This window comes from Talpa europaea (genome assembly GCF_964194135.1).
Source record: "Talpa europaea genome assembly, chromosome: 9".
Classification (NCBI taxonomy): domain Eukaryota; kingdom Metazoa; phylum Chordata; class Mammalia; order Eulipotyphla; family Talpidae; genus Talpa; species Talpa europaea.
In genome coordinates, this window is record NC_140076.1 from 33,708,316 (window position 1) to 33,730,018 (window position 21,703).

General features: G+C 38.2%; 1 protein-coding gene across 2 annotated transcripts in view; it reads right to left on the reverse strand.

The window, feature by feature from the left end:
• Positions 1–16,610, reverse strand: part of NDC1 (NDC1 transmembrane nucleoporin) — a gene marked incomplete at both ends in the record, with an annotated part of 41,961 nt that extends 25,351 nt beyond the window's left edge. The window contains 7 exons of one of the 2 annotated variants that reach the window (XM_084241580.1): positions 1,643–1,694; positions 3,816–3,924; positions 8,706–8,844; positions 10,167–10,341; positions 12,659–12,760; positions 14,542–14,662; positions 16,248–16,610. In XM_084241580.1, the coding sequence (XP_084097706.1) occupies positions 1,643–1,694; positions 3,816–3,924; positions 8,706–8,844; positions 10,167–10,341; positions 12,659–12,760; positions 14,542–14,662; positions 16,248–16,610 (1,061 nt within the window). The remainder of the gene's footprint in view (positions 1–1,642; positions 1,695–3,815; positions 3,925–8,705; positions 8,845–10,166; positions 10,342–12,658; positions 12,761–14,541; positions 14,663–16,247) is intronic. The other variant, XM_084241581.1, reaches the window with a different exon arrangement.
• Between the last annotated feature and the right edge of the window lie 5,093 nt (positions 16,611–21,703).

The window sequence follows — 21,703 nt, forward strand, 5'->3', positions numbered from 1 at the left end:
AATCTCTTCATCCTACCTCTTACTATGAGACTTAAAACAGCTTATATTAGGAGTGCCCAGCATAGTGTTTGACATTCACTAGTGTGTGGGGGACACGCAAGAAATGAAGTTATTTGCAGCTTCTAGACAGTTGCTGATGTCTGGCATATACTAAGACAGAATACATGTAATGTCATATAAGCAAAACAATTTTATGTGATAGCAAGGATTAAAAGTATTATGTTAAATTTCTACCAAATATCACTAACATGTTTCTCCTTCCAGTTGATCCAGTTTTAAAATCTAAGTCAAGGGCTTTCCCGGTGGCGCAGCGGTTGAGCGCTGGGTTGCAAAGCTGCCCGCAGCCTCTGCGGTGCCTGTTCGATCCCTGGCTGCTCCCCGGTCACTGGAGGAGGGTCCCACATGGCGCGCAGACCTCTCCTGCCGCCCGCTGCTCCCCTCAGCAGTGTGCTTCGGTCCTTCTGCCTGCTCTGCTCCCCGCTCTGGCTCTGGTGAATTCTCCCACCCTCCTGCGCTTCTGACTGTACCCAGTGCTTGTACAAATAAATAAATAAATAAATAAATCTTTAAATAAATAAATAAATAGATAAATAAATAAATAAAATAAAATCTAAGTCAACATAATAAATGGCCCATGCATTTGGTTTTATGTCAGCAATTAAGCAGAAGACAAACTAAATTTTACCTAAGAACTTTTAAAAGAATCAAAAGCCATACTGTAGAAACCATAACTTTTCAAACATGTATAAATGGCATAATCCTACTCCCAAAAGTTGGTACTAGGGAAGTCCACGTATATACAAAAAGTCTCAACAATAGAATAATAATTTAAAAAATGAACAGTGGGCCTCCCTGGTGGTGCAGTGGGTTGAGCACTGCGATGTGAAGCTGTCTGCAGCCTCTGCAGCGCGGGTTCGATTCCCGGGCGGCCAGGGAGAAACCCACATGGCGCAGCAGACCTCTCCTGACTCACCTGCTGCTCCCCTCAGCAGTGTATTTCAGTCCATCTGCCTGTTCTGTTCCCCAGTCTGTCTCTGGTGAATCCTCTCACCCCCCCCCAATCTGGTCTGTACCCCAGTTCTTGTATGCATAAATAAATAAATCTTAAAAAAAAAAAAAAAAAACAGTAACAGAGAGATACACTTTTTTTTTTTTTTTTTTTGCCAAATAAAGACAATTTTGCCTCTGTGCAAAGTGTGTGGGGAATAACTGGAACCATACACCCCAGTGCTGCAACTCAGATGACAAATGTCACCTTCAACTGGTCACTTGAACCAGTGCAATTTTGGTTTCCTTTGGCAAAATGAGTAACACCACAGCACTGTGGTTGTCTACAACAACAGGGTATAGAATGATTATTGGGGAGGAAAAAAAAAAAAAGACATGTCCATGCAACTCAAGAAGTCCATTTTTGTATAATATGAAGTTATATCTAACAAAAAACAAGTCACTGCTTACTTGTTTTGGGACAAGGAACTAGGTGACTGGAGATGGGCAAAAGGAGTCATTTGCACTATATACTCTTTTAGATACCATTAGTATTTGAACTATGTAAAAATAAGCGTATTAAAAAGGCTAAATCTACAAACATCTGAAAAAAAGAGTATCTAAAGAGTTAAAATTAGACTTTTCATATACTCACTCATCTATCTGAAGGTCCATGGCAGTGCTAATCCAAGCTTTAGGAATATGGCCTGAGGGGGAGAAATAGCAGCTGTGAACATAAAACAATAATAAAACAAATCTTATCATGCTTTGGAACATGAGGTTGATGAGATGGCCAAGTAGATACCAAGACATCAGTCAAAATCCTAACCTGTTTGACTAGCAATGGGCAGGCAAGAGAATAACTTCTAAATATAAGCAATTTGGCCCTGCAGTTTTGATATGTATACATTTTAATTACCATGTTTTACTAAATAACAGAAGTGCTCCCAACAACCCAGTTTAAATTTCAATTATCATGATAAATTAACTTAAACAATTAAATTCAGTACTTCTATCTTTGAAGTACACAAATCAGTATAGAGATAACAGACACATACTATAATCCGTGACCAAACACATCAATTCTTTAAAAGTCTGCTGGTCATTAGTCATTCACATCTCTTACTCAGTTCAGGCACAGAGAACAAAGCATATAGTTGTGCTGCCTCCAAGATAACCCCACAAGACAATTCCAAAAATAAATAACTGAAAGAATGAACGGTCAAAAAAGACCAAAGTGCCACAAAAAAATGAAGAGTAGAACTCTGGAAATGAAATTTAAAGGAAACATAAATGGAGTTAAAGAACAGATAACTGACAACGGAAATGCTGACACAGCCACAATGTCAACCCAAATATACATCTACAGGGAAACAGCCAGGCTGATTATAGTACTTTAACACAATACAATGACGTTTTAACATTAGAATGACAATTATGAGAGCTATGCAGAAAACTGGAAAAAAATACAAGAGAAAAATGTAGACACAAAATGGCCTATACACTGTGAGAACAGCTTTGTAAAATTATAGATAGAAAAAAGAAGTATCAAAAAGTTATATTCTGAAAACAGTATTTTAGAATGTTAGATTTTATTTATATTATTATGTATCACTACTGAGATTAGTTTTCCATTCATGTGTATTGTTCATTATATTAAATAAGCTGTATTTTATGCATAAAATTCATATTAATAAATTCTACAAGGTTCCCTTAGCAACAGGATATTTCTACTGTTTTAGTATACTTGTTACAAACTTAGTTTTAAAATCGTTTTTTTCTAGAGTAATGACCAAATGACATACAACATTCTCTTTTAAAAAGAATGGATTCTGGGCCTCCCCTGGTGGCGCAGTGGTTGAGCGCTGGGTTGCGAAGCTGCCCGTAGACTCTACAGCGCTGGTTTGATCCCCGGCCGCCTGTGAGGGTCCCACATGGCGCACAGACCTCTCCTGCCGTGCCCTCTGCTCCCCTCAGCAGTGTATTTCATCGGTCTGCCTGTTCTGTTCCCTGCTCTGGCTCTGGTGAATTTTCTCACCCTCCCACGCTTCTGACTGTACCCAGTGCTTGTATAAATAAATAAATTAAAAAAAAAAAAATCTGTGAATTAAAAAAAATAAAAAATAAAAAGAATGGATTCTTTAAGAGATATTTATGCATAGACTCAAAGGAAAGTGACGTGTTTGTTATGTCTCTGCTATACAGCACTCTCATAACATTAAAATGGACCTATTTGGGGGAGGGGTAAAATTTAAAAAATTTTTTTTAAATTGTGGTAAAAACATAAAATTTACCACTTAAACAATTTCTTTTTACTGAAGTATAACTGACATACAGCATTTTATTAGTTTAAGGTGTACTATTTATCATTTTTAAGTATAAATATACTATATGTGTCTTGTTGTATAACAGATCTAAAGATTTCTTCATCTTGCAAAACTAAAACTAACAAACTCTCCTTATCCTTTTCCTCCTAGTCCCTAGCAACTACTATCCTACATACGGTTTGTAAAAGTTTGACTACTTTAGATACCTCATATAAGTGGTTTCATGCAGTGTGTTTTTGTGACTGGTTTATTTCATTCAGTATAATGTTGTAGCATGTGACAGGATTTCCTTTCTTAAAGTTGAATTGTACACTTAATACCACAAATTGTTTAACAATATTTTCCCTTAACAACAAACTCTGATAACCTGGACAACGAATCAGGCTAATCACACAACTACAATTACAGGAAACAATACAAAAACATGTGATTACTATGTAACTAACATTTTTTGAATGATGAGCTAACATATATACTGAATCAAAAAGCAGAAATTCTTACCAAGGAAATAATATACAATGCAGAAATTTCTAACCAGGAACAGTGATTCCACACAACTATGTTTAACTAGTAAGAACAGAGATCTTCTAAAGCGTAAGAACTTGTACTGCTGTAAAAAAAGAAAGAAAAAAAAAAATGACACATCCAAATAGAAATCCTGCTTCATTCTAAAGCAAGTACATAACTATAACACTCCATCTATAACTATAACACTCCACCTTACATAATCATTGACTAAAAAGAAAGTTTATTCCAGAAACAAAATATCCACTATTTCTGTTTATATTTATGTTATACAGCATCTCACTGATATGAGATCAGAAATGGGGCAATTAAGCCATACTTACAGTAAAGGTTATCAACCTATACTTGTAGTAAAGACTATGGAGATGTGGTAAGTACAAAAACAACAAGAATAGCTAAGATTTTTTTTGGACACTTACCATGTATCTGGTATTGCTCTAAGCACTTTACATGCATTAATCTACTTAAACCTCACACCAACCTGAAGAAGGTTCTATTATTATTATCATCATTCCTATCTTATAAATGAGAAAACCAAAGCACAGAAGAGTTACGTAACCTAACCAATGTTAGCAGTTAGCAGAAGGAAGGTCTGAGATTTTAATCTGGGCAGGCTGGCATCACAGCCTGCAATCTTGTGTGTTTGAGAGAGAGAGAGAAAACACACAATCTTTATTTCAAACATTTGTTAAATACCATTAGGTTCATTCCTCAGAAAAAGTACAAAGAACACTCCCTGCAAAAACTCAGGAACCAGGTACAGAACAGAGGACAACACTTTAGTTGAAGCCTGACTACTGACCAGAGAATAGAGTACTAAAGAGACTCTACAAAGAAAAGGAAATCAGCACAGCCTGTAATCTTACAGATAATGTATACCGCCTCTACACTAAACCTCATAAAATACTGTTTGTAGAAAAATAGGAAGTAGTGAAGAAGATACTAGCCTAGCAATGAGGAGACCTGAGTTCTACTAGTGTTTCCTCTTTCAACACAGAACATGGTAAGAAAGCTGGGGTAGCTCAACAACTCCTTGGTGAGTACCTTCCAATTCTAACCATCTAAGAGAAAGGAAATTAAGAAAATGTGTATGTTTTATTAACCAAGTATCGTTTGTCCCTTTCCCCCACCTGCCCCAAAAAGGCCAATGAAAAAACTTAAAAATTACTGCAAGAAATAAAACTACTGCAAAAAATCTATGGAAAACTAACAGACGATGAACTTCCTAAAATTCTGGTCTTCTTTAATGCTTCTCAAACTCCTTTAAGGAATTTCAGAAGCTAAAGAACAGCAAAGAATTATAGTGCTTAGGTGGAGGTTATATCTTCATACCATGTCTGCAGATTCCTACAGTATCATACAAAAACATCCAAGATGAGTAACTGGTCACTAACCATACAGCTTCAAGGACACTAGTCTATTCAAATATTTTCAAAGTGCAAGATGCCGAACTGCACTATTGTGCCCCACTGGGTATGACCACCTTTGCTCCTTGACCAATTAGAAGGGTGTGGTTCCTACGCTGTTCCTATTGCAGCTCTCACCTGACCCATTACAAGGGTCCAGAAGGGCCAGGGAAGCATGTAACCATTTCAGTAAACATGCAGAAAAATTCTAATAAACCCTGTTCTTGCTCCCAAATTGAACAGTCTTTCAATTCCTTGTTGGGGTTCTTCTATGATATGGCTATAAGCTACTCTTTACTGAATATTTACTATGTGGAAGGCTCTAAATCATATCTCATTAGATACTTTGTTTCATTGGACTAAAGTTTGCCAAGCCTTGTCTTGGAGTGCATTCATTTCTTTGTCCCCTATTTCATGCTAACACTCTGTTTTCCCACATCAGTCTGTCATTAAGAATTTGATAAGGACAATGGAAGCAGTTTTAGTAGTGCAGATAGGCAAGTTTTTAAAAAAACAACTAATGGGCTAATGGCAAACTGGTTAAAAGTAGATTTTAAAAGATCTAATTTTTCATATTGTCACATGAAAGAAGTATTCATTGTATATGTACAATATAAAACTATTTATGGAAATCCTACCATACAAAATACATGTTACATATATACATACACATATAAATGAACAGTAAAAAGTCTAAAGTATATGAACTGGTCACAAAGGTTATCTCTGAGCCAAAGATTGTGACTGGTCACAATGTGGCTAAAGGGAACTTTCACTTTATCTATAGTGTTTGAGTATTTTATAATAAAAATGTTACCACTATCCTCTTGGGAAACTCACAAGCAGCACTAAAAATGACAATGATATGATGGCTATTACTGCCTATAAAAAAGTTTAATACCTAACACAGTCTGGTCAGCTGAGTGTTAAAAAAAGTAAACAGCTAGTAACAGAGGGCCTCCCCTGGTGGCGCAGTGGTTGATCGCTGGGCTGCGAAGCTGCCCACAGCCTCTGCAGCGCAGGTTTGATCCCGGGCCACCGGGGAGGGTCCCACATGGCAGGACAGACCTCTCCTATCGCGCCTGCTGCTCCCCTCAGCAGTGTATTTCTTCGTCAGTCTGCCTGTTCTGTTCCCCACTCTGGCTCTGGTGAATTCTCTTACCCTCCTGTGCTTCTGACTGTACCCAGTGCTTGTAAAATAAATAAATCTTTAAAAAAAAAAAAGTTTAAAAAAAAAAAAGTAAACGGCTATAACTATCACATGACTTTGTGAGCTTCAGAAAGAGGAAGAATGAGACTGATTTTTCACATCAAGCTTGCCATTTCCTGACACTCAATCCTGCTTTCCTTACAATTTAAAAGGGTTTAGGGAAGATACAAACTATGCACCATGCTTATTGGACTAATGAAAAAAAAGTTAAGGTGTCCTTTGTCCCCTTCAGTCTTCTGGGGAGGCAACTGTACCCACTTAGGCAAATAAAGATAGTTGCAAACTTGATGCATAAGAAACCAAGATCCAACATTTTAACTACTCTTGCCAAAATTCTCATCTTCCTCAATCCACTAAACCTGCCCAGCAAAAACCCATGCTCCAACCATGTCTAGCCTAGACAGCAGACCAAATACCACTGCACGCTCATGGTTACAAGAGATGACCCCAAGATATATTTTGTCTAAATATTGACTGGCAAAATGTTAAAAGCCAACATTCTGTCAAAGTTGAATCTGAAGCCAAAGCTTCATCAGAGAATGAACTTTAGTGATGTAAGAATCTGAAACTTTATCAAAGGAAATTATAAGAAATGTGATCAAATTTTACACATTTGACATCATCTGGTAGAAGCAATAATTCATCAGCACTTTCAATTACCAGACTGCCCCTGCACGCACGCTATTGTTCATCTGTGATGTCTATATCATTAAACATGTTTACTTTCTTTTTTTTTATTTTTATTTTTTATAGAGGCATGTTTTTATTTATTTGTTTGTTTGTTTGTTTTGTTTATACATGCACTGGGTACAGTCAGAAGCACGGGAGGGTGAGAGAATTCACCAGAGCCAGAGCGGGGAGCAGAGCAGGCAGAAGGACCGAAGTACACTGCTGAGGGGAGCAGCGGGCGGCAGGAGAGGTCTGCGCGCCATGTGGGACCCTCCTCCGGTGGCCAGGGAGCAGCCGGTGGCAGGTGAGCAGCCGGGGATCGAACCGGCGCCGCAGAGGCCGCGGGCAGTTTCACAACCCAGCGCTCAACCGCTGCACCACCGGGGAGGCCCTAAACATGTTTACTTTCAATGGAGGTCCATAGAAGAGCAAGATGTTTAAGAGTATCTTGTGGTTTTTTTTAAATTTTCTTTTCTTCATCTTCTATATTCCTTATTATATTTAGGTCAAAGATGGATACCACGGATATTTCTGTACAGGATTTTGGAGTTGTCTTCCTTATGAAATTTTGAGGTGGCAAAGCTGACATATTCTGCTTTTAATGCATCTTTACAAAATACAAAGAACTTCTAAGTAACACTTTTTTTCATACACTCAGAGGTTGCAGGGAAGAAAGGGCCAGATCCTCTCAGTTAGCACTATCTCCCTGCAAGGTGTATATTTTTATTCATTGTTCTCTTGGATCAAATGCAAAACCTTTAAAGCAGAACCCTAATCTATCACACTCACCTACTTTATACTCTTATGATGCATAGTTTGTTTATACATCCTTCCCTTCCCACCAGACTTGGTCCTAGTGGGAACTAGGGGGCTGGCTCTAACATTTTGCTCCAATGATCAGTTCTCAGCCTGCCATAGAGCAGGAAAGAAGCAAATGAAAGCTGAGTCAGGAATGTGAGACAGGCTGGGGACAGCCTTGATGCCATAGTGAGACATCTTAACCCCATCTTTCTCCTGTCAGAGGAGATGCTCTGAGTTCCAGAGACAAATCCTATGAGATTAGCAAATTTCCAAAATCCCTAAACAAAAGATACTTTATTTAAACTGGCCGACTCAAATCAGTCAAAATTGTTTTTTTATTTATACATATCATTCCTTATTCTGAAAAATAGTTGAGATAGTAACTAACATATTCTATACTTACTTGTACATCCTCAAGCTCATGAGATTCTTAGATTCAAAAAGAAGCTGGCAGCTGCATAGAGGTACTTTGCATAAATTTCATCATCATCTTCCCCTAGCCCTGCTAGGTCACAGCAACTGCCATTACCTAGCAGGGAGGGAAAGAGTGGAGCAAAGTGGTATTCTGAGAGTGGCAGCAGGAAGGGAAGCTACAGTTCTCAAACATATGTTAAAGTCTCATGAAGACAAATATCTCCTCTCCAAATGGCATTCGGAGAATCTCAATCCTAAACTGATCAAATTATGCATTAATGATATGAGGCCAGTGATATACACATATACCAAGGCAATTTTAACTGTCACATTCTGACATAAGGTAATGTTCAACTGCTATTTTACCTGTATGATGGGAAATGGAAGATAGTTCATGTTGTTAATAAAATACAGCAGACTATAGCTATAGCCCATAAATGCTCCGGCCAATAAGAAGAAAAGGTGGTATTCATTTAAGCAGGTTGGTGCAGCAGGGTTATCTAAACTGAAAGGAAAAAATTAAGGTTACTAATTGAATAGTCAGGGACCCAAGTCACTATTCTAGGTTCAGTAAAGCAAGGTTTTGACTTACTCACTTAAGAAATGCCCCAAACTTTAACAAAATGGTTCATTTTGGTAAATGGTTCATTTCTTTTTTTTTTTTTTAATTTATTTATGTATGTATACAAGAACTGGGGTACAGGCCAGAGGTGTTGGGGGAAGGTGAGAGGATTCACTAGAGACAGAGTGGGGAACAGAATAGGCAGACTGACTGAAATATACTGCTGAGGGGAGCAGTGGGCATATCAGGAGAGGTCTGCTGAGCCATGTGGGTAGCTCCCTGGCCGGGGATCAAACTTGTGGTGCAGTGGCTGCTGATAGTTTCATAGGTTGCGTCTTAACCCCTTGCTCCACCAGGGAAGCCTCTAAAACCCTTTTCTATGAAGCATGAGAAACTGACTATGCTCCTCTGGAAGTCTGATAAGGCTAAGTGTGTCACCTACAATAGTAAGTAACATTGCTTACAAGTTGGTAAACTGCATCTGGACTAAAAGGAACTAACTATAAATAAACTGTATATACCTGATAGAGAAGCCATAACTTCTCTCTGTGTTCTTTCTCATAATTGGACATTCCTTCTGGTGACCCTTTTCACTAAAGAAAAATTATATTAGGGAAAAAACCTGCTTTATATAATAGTAACTGGGGGACAAAAGGAAATCAAGTATTCAGTTATAGTCATAGGACACACGATTATGCCAGTAATTGGTTTTGATTTTTTTTAAAAGTCAGAATAACCCAAATTGCAATCTGTATCAACACCATGTGTTCAAAACTTTATTTTATAAAAATATGCCATAAAGGCAGTATTTATAATTATTTTTAGCTTTTTCCTTCTTTCTATCCATACTATCCTTCATTCTAACTCCAACCTAAATGCCACTGCCTCTGGGAAGCCATGTGTGGAACCTCTCTACTTTCTGAAATTCTGAGATTTTATCTACACATTCACTTTCTTTTTAGTACATCCTTAAATTCTCCTATCACGTCCATTTGTGTCCATGTCTTAATTTCCCTATTGTTCTCAACTCTCAAGTTCAGTCTGTGTATGAATCACTCATAAATCAACACAGCACTTTGCACAGAATAAATAGTTTTAAAAAATTGTTGAATTCAACAAACATAAAACACCTGATATATATAAAAAAGTATATTCTGTAGAAGTCTGGGAAACAAAGAATGTCCATAAATTAATAACCCTCACCTGCCACTTTTGGTTTGGTTGACTATACAAGCTTCTTTGGAAAACAACATAGTTAATATTACCTCTCAGTACCAGTGCAAGGTACCACGAGAAAACTGTATCGGCCCTTGGTTATCACTGCAGCACACCAAGCCATCATCATTCCCATTGCAGCATGAATAAATGAGTGCATGAGCTGCTGAGGATGAATAATCTTCCCTATCAGCGCCAGTCTGGAGCAGGGAATAGAAGGCACAACTGCAAAAAAACACATTACAGTGGCTTCGTAATTTCAGCACAGGAAGTCAGGGAACCTAAACTATTTCTTCTCATCCTTGCTCCAAAGTATTTGTCCACAAATGCTCCCACGGGCAGGAAGAAACCCAGAGTCAATGTAAAATACAGTACAGAAAATTCTAAATTAAAAAAAAATTGAATAAGGATGGAGTACAGAGGTGCACATCCACCTGTACACAACCAAAACAAAGAATCTAAAGAGTGAAACCTAAGATCAGTATGATCAACACTTTGCTTTATTAAATTCTCTGGTTGCTCAAATAGTACCTACCCTGGCACTCTTCAAAGTGCCATAAAAGAATAAACATTTTAAAAAACTAGCTCTTCAAGGGACTATGATGATGGATCACAATTGCTATGGTGGTGAGACAACTATGGGGACTACACACCTAAGTGGTGAAGTCAAATTTGTACAAAAATTATCAATGATGTAAGAAAATAAACAAATTTAATAATTTTTTTAAAAAAAGGTAGTGCTTGCCTTCCAGTATTTGAAATGGTCAATACATAATCTCTCTGACAAATAAACAACAAACCAGGTAAATACTGACTAGGCTGAAAACTAAAATAAATGCTTGTATAGGAATTTCTGATGCCTCTCTGATAATCTAAAAGCATTTTCTAGAATTGAGTTAGGGAAAGCAGTGTGGGTGAGAGATGAGGGATGCTGATCTTTGAAATCAGCTAGCACAGGGTTCCCAGACCTAGCTATGTAGGTTTTCTTTCTTACTAGACCCAGAATGAAGAGACCGTGGGAGGCAGGAAATTAAGAGTGAAGAGAGAGGGCTTAGGTGCTTTATACTTTGGGAAGAAGCTACTATCACTTCCTTCGCTTCAACAGAAATGCCCACAGGGCCTATGTCCATGCAAGTGACTCTGAACATATCAAACCTTCTCAGTCTTCTAAGTCTCTTTATATGCAATACCTTTTCCTTGTTTGTCTACTTAATACAACTCATCCGTCAAGGCTTGATTTATGTCTCACCTCCTCCAGGAAGCTCCCCAAGATAGGTAAGTGGTGTTCCTATGTACTTTCACACTACCCAGGGTATTATAATTGAGTATGCTCAATGTTTACTATCTGTCTTTCCATTAACTGCAATCCTGAGGGAGAAAACTGGGATTGTACAATTTACTCTTATCCCCATACAATGCATGATTAATAGTAAATGCATTAGGAATGCTTATTGAAGGAATGACTAGTCAGTTTTTAGAAATGACTGCCTTTGGGAGCTCTGGTCTGGCATATCGACATACAGATGACACAGGTATATGGGACAGTATATAAGAACACATGCTATAAGCCAAGGAGCTAGGAAAACAAAAGCAAAGAAAAGGGTATGTAATATAATATCCACAGTTAATTTGAAATTTTATGTCATATCTAACAAGAAACCACTGAAGAACTAAAAAAAATGATGCTACAGTCAAAACAAGAAGTGTCAGAAAAAGCTTCTTATTGTGCCGTAAGGACAGACTCAAGGAATCTGAAAAGAGAAGATTAAGGAGAGAAACAGAAAAAATAAAAAGCTTTGCAATCTAGCAGGTGATTTCTAAAGGTAAAATGAATAATATTTTAAAGTTTTTTCAAAAATCGTAAAATTCTAGACTTTTATATTTGCAAAAGACTTAAGAAATGACCTGATTCTGATCTCCTACCCCAAAAAGGTATTATTTTTACAATATATCTGCTGAATTATCACCTTAACAACAGTTGTGAATTGTTAAAATGTTTTAAAGTTGTTTTTACTCTGGTAAAATACCCCTGAATAAAGTTTACCACTAAAGTCATTTTTAAATGCATAGTTCTGGGGCATAAGTATGTTCACATCATTGTGCAGCCATCACCACCAATAACCTCCAGACTTTTCCATCTTCTCCAATTGGAACTCTGTACCTATGAAACAATTTCCCATTTCTCTTCTCCCCCTAGCCCTGGCAATTACTATTGCACTTTTTGTCTCTACGAATTTAAGTACTTTAGGTACATTATATAAGTGGAAAAATAGAATATTTGTTCTAAAAGATCTAAGTATTTTTTAAAACAGAGAAACTAGTACTCCCAATTTTAAGCTAAATCATTCAAAACATATTTTTCTACATACTTTATTTTAACATTGACACAATTAAAATATGTATGTGTGTGTCTGTGTACATATTATATAACTTTGACATGAGAAACAGCCTGTTATACAAACCCACATACAAAATGCATTGAGTTTGCCATTAGGGAAATAAATTTGGACATTTTTAAGGTGGTTAATATCTGAAAACTCACCTGCATAGAATTCCACATTGAAAATACTTATTATTACTATTACCACTGATAGCAGCAGGAGGTAAAAGATTGCATAGGAACTATATAAGTCATTGAAAGAATCTAAAACATAAGAAAGAAAGAAAATTAGTGCAAGTTCATTCAGGTGTGTAGTTATATACAATAAACAGTATAAGAATAGGATTTGAACCACAACTATAATTTTAAGTTATCCTTGTTTTAAGAATTTACTCATATATACAGCTGACAGGCCCAACCAAATCAAGAAATACAGCATGAGATATTTGGACCATGCAGAGTGCACCAAGCACCAAGTCCTTTAAAACTATATTACAGTATCTTTCAGATAACTCAGATATTAACATCAGACAAAATACAACCATATGTAAAATACATTTCACATGCGAAACAGAGAAATACCAGTTAGTAGTATACCATGAAAGCTTCTTTTCAAATGAAAACATTATTTTTCAGATCTCTTTTTAAAAAAATGCAATTAGGGCCTCCCCGGTGGCACAGTGGTTGAGCGCTGGGTTGCGAGGCTGCCCGCGGCCTCCGTGGCGCCGGTTCGATCCCCGGCTGCTCCCCAGCCACCGGAGGAGGGTCCCACATGGCGCGCAGACCTCTCCTGCCGCCCGTTGCACCCCTCTGCAGTGTACTTGGGTCCTTCTGCCTGCTCTGCTCCCCGCTCTGGCTCTGGTGAATTCTCTCACCCTCCCGCGCTTCTGACTGTACCCAGTGCATGTATAAACAAAACAAACAAACAAACAAATAAATAAATAAAACATGCCTCTATAAAAAAAAAAATTAAAAAAAAAATGCAATTAGCCTCTATTGCTAAAATCAAAGTAACATTTCTGGTAATAGCTTTATCTATAAATTATCCAAATGAGCTGAATTTAAAAAGAAATTTGATATTCCTGTAAAATACTAATACATCACATTTCAGATTAGCTCAATAATCAATATCCTATTTTAAAAAGGAAAAGTTAAAAACCTGTGTTAATTATGCCTAAAAACTTGAGTAAGAGAAATGAAAACAAGGAGATTTTGCTGAATTAACCAAAACATAATAATGAAACTAAACATTTTTTAAGGTACAATTCATTGACTAAAATTAATGAAGAATATTAGTGTGGAATGTTCAAATCCTAGTTCAGTTACTCATTAGTATGTGTCTCTGCACAGATTTTAACCAGAGTCTCAGTTTCCTCATTTATAAAACAGGAATAATTTTATATACAGGGTTGTAGAAAAACTAAGTGGAAACATCCTTAAGGTACTTAGCACAGCACCTGGCACACAGATGGGCAATAATTGGTAGCTATGATTAATTAACATACAACATTTATATTTTGATGGATTTAGGAGCATTAGTTTATCTCTAAGGATTCTGAGATTTCACATGTCTTAATCTCTTCCTTTTCATCAATTTTGCAATTAACTCTATGCTCCCAGTCTTTAACTCTTTGTCTTTTCACCATAATAAAACAATTACGTATTCTTAATTTTAGGCATACTTTTTAAAAAGGACATGTCATATATTCTATTAACAATTTTTAGATAAAAGGAACAGTTCTCTTTCTTTATAATCTCAAAGTAGCGCTCAAAAAAACCCATAAAATTAAGTTTTCATTTATGTCATCTTCTAATGATTTTTTTGGTTCATGTGATAATACATAGTCTCTGACAGGCTTAATAATCTTATATAATGAGAAGATGGTTTATGCTATGAAGGAAATGCCTAAAAATTACTTCAGAGTATTTTGGCATGTCAACATAGGTAGGGAGTAACCAAAAATAAATTATTTGAAACATATTCAATTTTTATGTTAAGAAGAAAGTCATATAAATTTGTTTTCCATGAATTGAGTATCACTTACTTGACAGCCACTGTATAGGATGAAATAAATCAATGCTGCTGAAGATTATAAATACTGTAGTACAGATGGGTAGAAGCAGCACTGACCAAACAATACTTGAAATTATCCTCCAGCCCAAAACCTGTAATTAAACAAAAACACTCAATCATGAAGTCAGTTAAACTACTTTGGTTAGGCAAACACTTCCTTTTCATACAGGATGTCAGGCACTAATATTTATATACAGATCACAGTCCATGCAGCTATAAATAAACCCAAATGGTTACCACTATTAATAACACTACAGAACACTGTGTTATCAGTGAAGTGATGCTTGTATTACTGCCCGGAGTCATATGCACATTAGATAACACAGGGATGAGAAGAGGGGATTGTCTTATTAGCTTTACAACTGTATTTTATAGCAACTTATACTTGCCTCTCTAGTTTTAATTGATGTCGATATCTAAAAGCGGTATACATTTTATGGAAACTATCTGTATATGGTAATTGTGTTTACAATGACTAGATGCACACTCCCTAATGGGCAACTACTGTGTTGTATTTATGTCGAATCACCAGTGTATACCACGTAAGAGGCAAGTTTACTGCTAAAATAAACGAATACAAGGAGAGATATTGAAGGGTTTTAAGCATGAAAGTAACAAATGGACATGTTTTGGAGGTAAATCACCCTTGTGTTTGTAAAGTGGCTATAATGAAGATGAATCAGAGGGGACAGATTAAGACAGGAGGCAAAGCAATTAGGAGGCAGTCCACAGCACCTGCTCAAGCCAAAGATTATAATCAGAATCTGAATGAAGGCAACAAGAGTGGGAAAGGAAAAACAATTGCTGCCACATTTCTGAAGTACATTAAGTCCTCACTTAACTTAATTGGTAGGTTCTTGGAAACTGCAAGTTTAAACAAAAGGGCACCGGATAAGAAAATCAGGTCCTCAAACAACATAATTTTGTTGTATGACTTTATTTGAAGACCTGCTGTACAATCTACAGGACTTCCGTGTAATAACACAGGTGGTAACGAATAAGTAATGCTTAAGGACCTAAGATTTGGCCTGGGATAGATGGTTGATGGCAGTTTCACTAGGGATGAAGCGCTATCCTAAAAGGGATCTTATTCCGCTTTCTCGTTGCCCTCCAAGAATGGACGTAGAACCACTACATCCTCTATGATTCGACTTCAGCAAGGAAGTATCTCATCTCAGCCCCACAGTGCACTTTCCTCTAACTTAACAAAGGACACCTGATCTGGTCACCCAGTTCCCAAGCCCAAGTCTCTACGAACATCACGCCACATTCTTTCCAATTCCAGATCTTCCCACTTCTCATTCCACGTAATTAACAAGTCACCTATTTTACACCCACTAAACACACCACCCTGGCATAAAACTGTGAAATTCCCTGCCCCAATTCCCATGCAGGTGTACCTTTACACGCATGACTAATCACACTCAGAAAGTCCCGCACGCAAACACCTGTAACCAGCTTTCTTCACCATGCCCCTACCATCCCATAACCACCTTCCACCCAAATGCCCCCCAAAACTGGGTAGTAAGTGCCTCGAGTGGTCCCCTTCACACGCGCTCCCCTCGCTACCCAAGTGCCGGCCCCTCCCCCGTCCAGAGCGCACGCGCCATCGGCGCTGTCAAGCCAGCCCCACCCCAGCAGCCTCCGACCGCGCGCCACAAAGCGTGCAGCACTCACGCGCCACAGAATGTCCCGCGACCCGCCCGCGCTGGGCCGACTCGCAGCGGTGGCCATGGTGATGGCGGCCCCTACTCTGAGCGGTGCAGCAGGCTGCCCGCCCGCCCGCCACCGCCGTTCAAAGGCGGGAAGGCCCCAGAAGGACCTCGTTGGGGCTGCCCCAAACGCTGCCTGAGCGAAGTACGGCCCAGGCCCCAGCCGATCCCTTAGCGTCTTCGTCTGGACTGGCCGAACATGCCAGTACCGCCCCGCAGACACGTCCCCTAAAGGGAGTTGGGACCTCAGGACCCGCTCTCTGGAACCTAAAAGGTCTCTCCGAAGCAGGGTCCTGCGGGCCACCAGAAACTGGGGGCGGCGCTGCATGCTGGGAACTGTAGTCTCCGTGGTCCTCCGGCGGCCAGGAGGAGAGGAAGAGCGTTGCATTCTGGGAGTGGCAGTTCCAAAGTACAGCATGCTGGGAGGCAGCTCTTGCCGTTGGTGCTCTGTGGCATGCTGGGAATAGCCGACTTGATTATTTAGAATTCTGCAGTTAGAAAGATCTTAAAAAATGATTTGCCTTAGTTTCTCCCGATTTTACCTTATAGACTCCCTGAAAGTGATACTGTATCCCTCTCCACAAAAGTACTTACTAATTTTAGAGAAATTGAAAAACACTTTCCCTGGAGGTGCATTTGGTTTCCTAAGATCTGGTTTCTAGTTCCAGTTCTGCTGAGGCAGAAAGGGTCTAGAGGAGAGAATAGGGCAGGACTCAAGGACAAAATTTTTCTGTTCCATGGGCTGTAAATAAGAGGTTAAAAAAAGCCAATGACTCTAGGCCAGACATCTGCCATAAATGTCCTTGACACATTGTGGGGTTTTTTTTGTTTTGTTTTTTTTTAACTAATATCCCCCAAATCTGTGCATTCCTGAGCTAGCTTTCCACAACTTACAAAGTTGGCTACTGTGGGGGGAAAGGAGTTACAGACACAGAAACAAAGAGGCACAGACCCTGAGGCCAGACGGGTTCAAACCGGAACTGCAGCACACAGCCTGCAGAAAATATAACTCTGAGGGAGCCATGCATGACTACCGAGTTGCAGTTGATTGGGACTCACAATTAGCAACAATAAATGGACTTTAGCCAAGTCCATTCTCCTTGCTTTCTCAGCCAGTAAAGTTTTATTCCTTTGTTTTCAAACCCTAGTTCCAAAGCCTATATAGACCTATAGCTCTGGCACCTCAGAGACTCTCATGCCCAGAGAGGTCTTTCCTTTCCACCGATCAATAAAATCCTGATTCCTTGTCTGACCTCACTAGTGTCTGTTGAGTCTTTTCCTATTTTGACTGAAGGGTCTCAAGAACACTTTCCTGGGTTTGGGAGCATGATCCCTCAGTTCCCAACAGGTGGAGTAGTGGACACAGCTGGTTCACTCCCAGGTTATCTGCATATGTTGTTGGAGGGTGGGGTTGGACTGAGAGACCCCCAGTTACCCTAGCATTGTAAAAACAATGCTAATTAGTACCAGAAAACCTCAGGGAAGAAATAGAAACATCATATAGAAATGAAAGTTGAACTAGAAAGAACTTGAGTAAACAAAACAACAGTAATGCCATAAGAAAGGAAGGATTTTTTTAAATCAAAAAGCAATGAAGAAACAAAAATGACTTTTAAAAAAGCAATAAATAGCAAAGATAGACAAAGATGATCTAGCATATGAATAATAGGAGTCCCTAAAGAATCTGCACTATTTTAAGACACCACTCTCTCCAACAATGTACAGGATATAGGAATTACTTTTTATTTTCAAATTGTCCTAATATTATATTTTTAAATATTTCCTTAAAGTTTTCATTTCAAAACAGTCAATTATATACCCGGGGGCATTTTTATACCCTGAAACATATAGAGATTGGTGGGAGCAAATAATCTCTCTTTCTTTCCATCTGTAAACTGTTTAGTGTGGATTCAGTACTTTCAAGAGAAGGTTGTTGACTCAATAAAATGTGATTAGCCATTTCCAAATGTTCCTTAGCTCCTTAGACATCTAAAATTCCCTATGAAACAATATTTTGATTAGAAAAGATAAATTCAAACCAAGTGCATATTTCCTGGGGGGCATGGAGAATATGTAGCTCAGAGTAAACCTGAACTATTTTTTTTAAATCAAACTCCAAGGCTTGGGGAAGAATTTCAAAGGCTCAGCATATTAAAAATAAGGATTAGGCTCCTCCTCCTTCAATACCCTCCCTCTAGAACCAAGCTATAATTCTTGTTGACTGGTGGAGTTTTCTCTGCTGCCTGTTCCTCCTCTGTTGCCTGTTTCTGGATAGTTAGGTTTCAAAGAAAAAGAGCAACGAAGAGGGAGGGGTGGGGAATCCTTGAGGGGAAATCCACATAGTATGAGCAAATATGTAATCAGAAAAGCGTTTTTCCTCTCTTTTATTCTGGGCTATTTTGTTTACAAGGTCTGATTTTACTGTCTGCTGAAGACATAGACAATAAAATGAAATCTAAGGATGAAGGTGAGGCTACGTAGTGCGTGCCTCTACTCCAAGTACATGAGGAAGAGGCAGGATCAAAGGTTTTTCACACAAATACTTAAGTGCCTGGCAGACAACAGGTAAAGGCTTTATAGTCAGACAAATATAGATTTTGGTTCTAACTCCCTGCTAAACAAAGGTTGTCAAGAACAAGTAAATCAACCTCTTAGTGCATCAATTTCCTCAACTCTGAAAAGGAGTTTTTTCTATATACATATCTAAATTGAGCCCCATTAGACTCCTTTCAAATAATGGGACAGTCATTAATACTGTTCACTGAGTATGTCCAACTCTCTGCTTTTTAAACATATAACAGGATTGCACTTCATGACCCTCTTTGGAGTTAGCTCTTGTTAACTTCTGATTAATGAATTGTGACCAGAAGTGTGTGTCACTTACAAATAGAAGATTTACTTGCCATTGTGAGACCCTGCAGTGTTCTCTTTTCCTCTGGCACAGAGACCAAAAATACTTGAGATGGTAATTCTATCAACTCAGGGGGCCTAAGTGATTACAATGAAGAGTTTCCCTGGCAACCTGTGATGAACTTACAAGCAAGAAATAAAACTTTGTTGTTTTAAATCCTCATTTTGGAGCTTATTGTACAATAATCTAACCTATACTGAATGATACAAAAAGTTTAAGCTAATAAATGCAGTTACATAAAGAAGTCTTGGGGAGGGAGACCAATTATTGGGGCTTTGGTGGTGTAGTAACATACATCTGAAGAGGTATGAACTTATACCCCTAAAATGCATAGTGTTGTAAATCAACATTGCCTCAATAAAAGGTAATAAAATTTTTAAAAAGATTTTAAAAAATAAAGATGGCTTCAAAATTACTTTAAAAACTTTGTTTTATGAATTACCTTATTAAATCACCCCACCAGCATTTACTCAGCCCTGAGTATGGACCAGACACTGTGCTGGTCCCTGTTGGTGTGCACATTGGAGCACAGACCTGCCTCTCTAGTATACAAGACCCCATCTTTACACACTCACTCTCCTAAACGCTACTCTCAACTAATGCGTGCAGTGGAAATGGTTATCAATTTTTCGTTTATAAGGTTTGTTTTTAGAAAATGGGTGAACGTGGGTCCAAGAAACTAAAGCTCCTTCCTACTTCACCAACAAATATTTTCTTCTCCCTCATGCCTCTGGTTAAGCTGGACTCTGCATCTTTAAAGACCATGTCTTTTCATGAAACCTTAACTATCAAATCTCTCCTTCTTCTAAAAACTCTTAATTCCACCATTCAGTGGATATGTCTGTCTTCCCCAGTGTAGTACAGAAGACAAAGAACAAAATGTGGAGTCAGACAATCCTACATTCAAGTCCCCTCAGTTGAGAAACTGGAGATCTTGTTTTCATTGAATATCTGTTACATATTGGGCAGTGGGAATTATATTAAAAATTTGCACTTTTGCCCTCCAACATATAATCATTGCTCTTTAACAAATAATTGTGTACAGTGGAAGCCAAAGTGAGAGCTAAGTGAAGCAGGATTCACACCCATATCTACTGTTCAACTCTTTTGTGTACTTTTTCAATGTATTTATTTGCCTACTCTCTCCTTTTTAAAATAAATTACAAAAGTTTGTATTTTTTAAAGTGTTATTTCCTTCATATAACATCTTTAATCCCCTCAATCTGGGGAAGGCAATTACTGTGTAGTTTCACCCTTATGAACAACATTGGCATGATCTAGTAACTGTCCTTGTGCCCTTCTTTGCCAATCTCTGCTTTGAAGGAATATTCTCTTATTCTTGGTTAAAAACGATAAGGCAATCTACAATTTATAAATGTCCTCTCCATTTTCCCCTCATTTTTGTTAGTTATACTGTATACTTACTTTTAAGGGCACATAAACATTATAAACTATAGTCTCTCCCTTATAACCGTCATTCTACAAGTAGATCTATCTTTAGCATTCACTACCTGTTATGTCGCTACCTGTTACTTTACTGTTCATTTGGGTCGTCTGAATTATGTTCTCCCAGAGATGTCTCAGAAAGGTCTCATGAGGTCACTCCCTATGTTCTATGTTGACAGCATTGTCTGAGGCCTTTATATTCGAAAGTCAGTTTGGCTGATGCAAAATCCTTAGCTCACATTTCCATTCCTTGGATACCTGTTACTCTACCGTCTTCAGAAACAAAATGTGGTTGTCAACAAGTGTGACAATTTGATTTTCTTTTCCTTAGAAGAAAATGTCTTTTAGCTTGGATGTCCAAAATATTTTTTCTTTAAAATCCACTAATTTTAGGGCTTCTCTGGTGGCACAGGCAGTTGAGCGCAGTGCTGTGAAGCTGTCTGCAGCCTCTGCAGCATGGGTTCAATCGTGGCTGGCCAGGGAGATATCCACATGGTGCAGCAGACCTCTCCTGACTCGCCCGCTGCTCCCCTTGGCAGTGTATTTCTATCGATCTGCCTGTTCTGTTCCCCACTCTGTCTCTGGTGAATCCTCTCACCCTCCCGCACATCTGGCCTGTACCCCAGTTCTTGTATGCATGAATAAATAAATCTTTTTAAAAAATCCACTAATTTACTAGAAATGTTTCAATGTCTTATCTTTCCTAGAGTTGATTTCCCTAGGTATCTTTCTATGTTGATTTCCCTAGGTCTCAAAGTTTTTAAATATTTTTTTCAGGAAGTTTTCTTTTTTAAATTATGGGGGGAGTTGTTATTCTCCTTCATTGCATTTTTTCTTCTTCAGAGACATGTATAATACACCTTTTAGGTTATTGTTTACCTCTGTCATTTTCTCCTGAACTCTTTGCTATTCCTTTAGTCGTTCTGGAATTAAATTTTTTTTGTCACTTACTCCCTTAAGGCATCATCTGTCATGCAACAACTATGTCACTCTGATATTCCTTCTAATTCAATCTTCATTTTTGAAATGAGTTTTCCATTTACTTTCCAATTCTTTCCTGAGTT